Below are 6,511 nucleotides of genomic sequence, written 5' to 3'. Positions count from 1 at the left end.
GCTATCAAAACTCTTTTGAAATTTTGATGAGTGAGATGCTAATGGTCTAATCAGATTAAAAGATTTATGCTAAGCTATCAGAACTTCTTTTTTGAGTGAGATGCTAATGGTCTAATCCAGTGCAATGATTTATGCTAAACTATTGAAGCTCTTGAAATTTTAATGAGAGAGATGCTAATGGTCTAATCCGATTCAATGATTTATGTTAAGCTATCCAAACTATTTTTTTTGAGTGAGATGCTAATGGTCTAATCTGATTCAATGATTTATGCTAAGCTATTGAAACTGTTTTGAAATTTTGATAAGTCAGATGCTAATGGTCTATTTTGATTCAATGATTTATGCTAAGCTATCAGAACTCATTTTTGAATTTTTTTGAGTGAGATGCTAATGGTCTAATCCGATTCAATGATTTATGCTAAGCTATCCAAACTCTTTTTTTGAATTATTTTAAGTGAGATGCTAATGGTCTAATCCGATTCAATGATTTATGCTAAGCTAAGCTAAAAGTGCTCCCGCCAGACCCGAAAATCGGCTGAATAGTTTAAAAAAAGCTAAAACTCAACAGTTGAACTCTAGTTGACCTGTAAAAAGAGCCAAAAAGTGGAGTGTTCCTTACAGCAGTCCCATCTGTAGTTTTTTACGAATGTCCTCCTAGAATTTCCTCCAGGTTAATGTCTTTCATCCAGTCATCGTTGCCTGAGCCTGATTTAAGCAGGGAGTCGATGAAATCAGAGTCCGCATTGATCCCTGGTACCGTGTTATCGTCCTCTGGTAGGAAGTCAAAGGTCAGACGCCCTGCCCGGTTGTTCTGGTATGTCGCCGGGCTATGGTTCAGCCCTCCAAATGTGGACGGACAACTCTGCTGTTCGACGGACGACTGGGTCACCCCGGGTAACGGGGGTATCCTAGGCTGGCTGGATCTGGGAGCAGAGCTCCTGTTCACAGGGTTTAGGGGTAGAAGGTTTGAATGAGGTGCAACCTGGTTGGGTGGGCAAATAGACCTAGGAGCGAAATGAACGTCACTTTGGGATGGCACTGCATTGGGGAGACGTTTGACATCTAATCCACTATGTTTGGCATTTGTCGCCCAGTTTAAAGCAGCGTCCATCCTGCTGTCGCTCAGTCTTTGCCCCAGCAGGGAATCTTGACTGACGCTGGTCCTCACCAGAAAGGTGCCACCCTGACTGTTTGTCCCATGAAACTGAGTCTTGTTTGACTGGAGACCCATTCGGTTCAGGCCACCGGGCTGCTGGTTCGCACAAGCTTGAGCTCCCGTGGGCCCCGAATTAGGATCTTGTCCAAGTGGAAACCTCCTCTCTCCTGAGGCGGCCATCTTGGCACCTGGTCCATTGGCCAGCTGGCAGGACAAGGATTGGATGTCACTTTGGTCTGACCCATTGCCTGTTTTGAATACATATATAATAAGAACGATGATTAAAATGACTGATTTACCAAACAAAGTTGTTCTCTCAATTTATAAAGACTGTGACAGATCAAACCAATGTAGCAGTATAACAGCCAAATATTGTTCTTTAACAAACCACACATCAATGGAAGGCTTATTTCCATTTCCATTAAAGCTGACTCATGCTGCACGGGTATATTTTTGGCTATAAAAAACACACCGTCTGTGACAAAATGATCTATTTTACTTTTATGCCAAAAATCATTCAAATATTAAGTAAACATCATGATCCCTAAAGATATTTGTACATTTATTACTATAAACTTATCAAAAAAGACTTGTTGATTACTAGTGTGCATTACTAACAACTTAATTTGTACAACTTTAAGCATGATTCCAGATTTCAGATATTAAAATATCTCCGCCAAAAATGGTTTGATCCTAACAAAGTACACATTAATGGACAGCTTATTTATTCGGTTTCAATTACTACATTAGTTTCATGTTCCAAAAATGTACACTTTGACTGATTTCGTGGTTCTTGTGTCACATATCAGCCTTCTCCATATAGAGTTTCATGACTAAACTAGATATTCCCTTCCCATATTGTATGACACTGAAAACAGCATCCACACCTGAGTATAAGCTTGTCTGTGGAGCTCCAACTCCATTGCGAGGGTGTTTGTAGTCTGGTGGAGGTCGTGTTAGATGACGACTGAACTGATCCTGCGTGTTCAGTTTCTCCTGAAAAAAAAAAATACGAGGAAAAAAGTGAAGTTTTGGAATAAAAAGTACATTTTTTGTGGCTAATTTCCACATTTACGGTAAACTAGGACGAGTTGTCACCAGTGTGAGAATTATTTTATGCATTTTTCAGTAATGATAATAATTCCTTACATTTATATAGTGCTTTTCTAGACACTCACACTTTACACAATGGGGGATCTCCTCATCCACCATCAGTGTGCAGCATATACCTGGATGACACGACGGCAGCCATATTGCGCCAGACCGCACACCAGCTGATTGGTGGAGAGGAGACAGAGTGATGAAGCCAATTATAACATGGGGATGGTTAGGAGCCATGATGGACAGAGACCAATGGGCAAATTTGGTCAGGATGCCAGGGTTAAACCCCTACTCTTTTTCGAAGGACATCCTGGGATTTTTAACGACCACAGAGAGTCAGGACCTCGGTTTAACATCTCATCTGAAAGACGGCGCTCACTGAGCAGTATAGAGTCCCCTTCACTACACTGGGGCATTAGGACCCCCACAGACCACAGGTTGAGCGCCCCCTACTGGCCTCACTAACACCACTTCCGGCAGCAACCTAGCTTTCCCATGTGGTCTCCCATCCAGGTAACCAGGCCCAGCCCTGCTTAGCTTCAGTGGGCGACCATGTTAGAGTTGCAGAGAGCTAGCTGATAGTCATGACAACTCTCAGTAAAATATACATTAGCATTATCAATAATTAACACTTCTAATTAGTCTAAAGCTGCGGTCAAACTAGAGTTTGTGCGTGGGAAATTCTGTAGTATTTCTGCGAAAAGGGGCGGGATTAAACTAAATAATTAGACACTTAAAAAAGCGAGCGATTCATATTTTAAATTTCTGTCCAGGGAGGTCATGTTTTGATCCTCGATTGGTCTCACGCCGTCAAGTGAAGTAATTTCGCAGGTCAGAGTTCACCAAGCTTGAACTTTCCAACACATCGAACTGCGAAACTTGTCACAAGAGCTTGCGTTTCCGGTCTGACGCATTCGTCTGCGTATGAATGGAAGTCTACTGTATGTGGAGAAAAGTGCAGCGTGACCGCAGCTTAATATATGTTGCACCCAGTATATCCACATGTTTGACATCAGCCCCTCTTCAGCGCTAGAACTAATTAGCACTTGTGTGTATTGCCTTTTCTTGTTGAATCGCTGAATGCCTCCTCAATTGTAAGAACAAAAGCATCTGCTAAACGACATGATGTAAATGCTATCTGGCATATATAAAAGGCAGATCTAATAGAGGAGGGTGGTTCATTGGTTGTCAAAGATGACGTGAAGGCACTAATCATAACTGGGCATTTTGTGTACCACTTACACAGCAAATAATGCTTTCCTTACATCGAGTTTTTGTCTTGTTTCTAGTCCAAATATATTTCAAGAAGCATTTAATAGACAAGTACACATTTTTATCTTGTTTACAGAAATGATAAGTCAAAATTAGGGGAGTTTTTCCTTGAAACAAGCTAAATAATCTGCCAGTGGGTTAAGCAAATTAACACAACTTTCATAATCGAACACCTTTAAAAATCCACCAAATTACTTTAATATTGTAATGAACAGGTAGATTTTTAAATTACTATAATATTTATGAATTAAAATGTTAATAATATTGTGTATGACAGTAATGAGAGCTTTTTAGCATTTGCTTAATGTTTTTAAAAAACAAAATTCTTTAATATTCTTCGATAGTTCACCCAAAAGATTTAATTTACTTACTATTTACTCCACCTCGCACAAAACGCAAAAGAAGACATTTTGAAGAATGTTGGAAACCTGTAGCGATTGACATTCATAGTAGGAAAAATTCCTGTGACGCTCCAGGGACAGACGAGTCTTCGCTGAGGCCAGCTTCCAGCCTGATTGCACAAGACGTTTGGCCGGCGGAGAAATTAAAATGGTCGTGCCCAACTGAGCCTGGTTTCTCTCAAGGTTTTTTTTCTTCACTTCCGCCATTAGTGAAGTTTTTTTTCCCTCTCCGCTGTCACCACTGGCTTGCATGGTTTGGGATCTGTAGAGCTGCGCATCGTTGGATTTGCTCTTCAGTATTTGGACTCTCAGTAGTGATTATTAAACCACACTGAACTGAGCTAAACTGAACTGAACTTAAACACTAAATACTGAACTACACTGTTCCAATTTATTATGACCTTCTATGTAAAGCTGCTTTGACTCAATCTACATTGTAAAAGCGCTATACAAATAACGGTGAATTGAATTGAATTGAAAAACAAATACTTTGAAAGTCAATGGATACATGTTTCCAACATTCTTCAAAATATCTTCTTTTGTGTTCAACAGATTTGCAAGTTTGGTAAGTAAATGACGACTGAATTTTCAGTATTGGTGAACTGTCTCTTTAAGCATGAAGTAAGTCATTACCAAACTGTAGCACCCACCATTTCAGCGATGTTAGGCTGTGATTGGCCCAGTTGTCTCTGCAGGTTCTGCTCCTGATTCGGGTTCTTCTGTGGAGGCCTCTGCTGTGGAACCTGACTTGGTAAATCCACAGGACGGCCGTTCACCGGTAAACGCGGTGCTGAAGAAATTCCCTACAAATGCAAGTAACAGTATTATTACTAAACAATGACCGCTGGATTTACTCTCCCTCAAGTGATTAAAAACATTTACGAGTGTTTTTATTCTGCTGAACACACAATGATATATGCAGTGCTCAGCGTATATACAGTAAGTACACCCCTCACAAATCTTAGTCATGTTCATATCTTTAATAGGAAGATCTACAATATTATTTTGTGCATTAGTTTAGTCAGTTCTGAAGCCAAATCTGGAGCTTATCTAACAAAATAACTTACAATAACAGTCCAAAAACTAGTACACTCAAATTTATATGTTATACTAAAATAATAAATACTAAATTTAAAAAGAGGAAACATTAAGAGACGCAAAACAATTGAAAAATTAATTGAAATTTTGTGGGTTGTTTTTATTTATTTTGCTTGAATTTAATTGTATCTTTCAATTTCTAAATATGTTTGGTGACTAAAATATTATATTAATAAATATATCTGTTTAATAAATCTGTTTTGTTTAAATGCACCAAAATACACTGACTATATTCACTGAGAAATGGAGAGAAATATTCAAAATAGGCTGTACTCAATTATGCTGAGCACTGTATTTTTAAGAAAGCCTAAAACTTACATAGTAGGAAAGAAGTAAATACTACGGAAGTCAACGGATGAGAAATTCCGTGTCAACCTTGCCATGAAATAAAAGTTTTTACCAAAATAGCGAAACACATTCATAGTTTTTATGTGTGTGTGGGGGCCTGTATATTACAGTACTTTAAAAAGTGCTAATTTCACCCCTACTGAAAAAAACTGCTTAAACCAGCCTAGGCTGGTTGGCTGGTTTTAGCTGGTCGACCAGCCTGGTTTTAGAGGGGTTTTGGCCATTTCCAGGCTGGTTTCCAGCCATTTTAAGCCTGGTCTTAGCTAGTCAGACTGGAAAATGACCAGCTAAAACCAGCTTGACCAGCCTAGCCAGGCTGGGAGCCCAGCCAAAACCAGCTATGTCCAGCTTAAACCAGACTGGTGAAGCTGGTTTTAGCTGGATTTAGCTGGTCATTTTCCAGTCTGACCAGCTAGAACCAGCTAGAAACGCTGGAAACGGCTATAAACCAGCCTGGAAATGGCCAAAACCCCTCTAAAACCAGGCTGGTCAACCAGCCAACCAGCCAAAGCTGGTTTAAGCTGGATTTTTCAGCAGGGATATTCTAAGTGAATTTATGTGTTTTGATTGTAGGCTACTTGCAAACGTCCCATCCATAACACTGAAATTGCACGGAGAGCAGTTTTTCAAAACATTTTCCTTTGTGTTCCACAAAAGAATCTTTTAAATGTTTGAAACAAGTAAAGGGAGAGTAAATGATGACAGAATTGTCCGTTTTGAGTGAAAAGTCCCTCTTAATATTATTGTAATGAACACTTAATCCACTAGAGGGCGACCTTTGTTTACACTCAATCTGATGTTACGCGGTCTCCGTTCACATGTGACTTCCTGTGTGTGTGGTGATAGGGATTTTCCATAGCCTTTCCCACACTGTTCTATCACTTGAAGAAAACACGTTCATATCCATAATGGGGACATAATAGTACCAAAGGGAGTACAATTAGTCAGAATTTCTCAAAACATCCTGCCATTTTAATATGCTTGCTAAATACACTAGCTTGCTCTAGCATGATTTAGAAAGCAAAATGTTGCGTTTGCTGTTTTCTTCAAACAGTTCTCAGTATTAACTAACTTTTATTGCTGGTAGATGAATTTTATGAGCTATCCTGTTGGTTTTCTGAGTACAGTAGCGTGG

General features: G+C 39.5%; 1 protein-coding gene across 2 annotated transcripts in view; it reads right to left on the bottom strand.

The window, feature by feature from the left end:
* Nucleotides 1–6,511, bottom strand: part of zmp:0000001236 (mastermind-like protein 2) — a 98,750-nt gene continuing 92,239 nt past the window's right edge. For both annotated transcript variants that reach the window (XM_056473998.1, XM_056473997.1), the window contains exons 4-6: nt 4,581–4,733; nt 2,044–2,152; nt 1–1,404 (exon numbers count right to left, since the gene is read on the bottom strand). In XM_056473998.1, the coding sequence (XP_056329973.1) occupies nt 641–1,404; nt 2,044–2,152; nt 4,581–4,733 (1,026 nt within the window). In that variant the 3' untranslated portion in view covers nt 1–640. The remainder of the gene's footprint in view (nt 1,405–2,043; nt 2,153–4,580; nt 4,734–6,511) is intronic.

This window comes from Danio aesculapii, chromosome 15 (genome assembly GCF_903798145.1).
Source record: "Danio aesculapii chromosome 15, fDanAes4.1, whole genome shotgun sequence".
Taxonomy (NCBI): domain Eukaryota; kingdom Metazoa; phylum Chordata; class Actinopteri; order Cypriniformes; family Danionidae; genus Danio; species Danio aesculapii.
The sequence above is the reverse complement of the archived record's forward strand: the minus strand, read 5'-3'. Positions and strand labels throughout refer to the sequence as shown.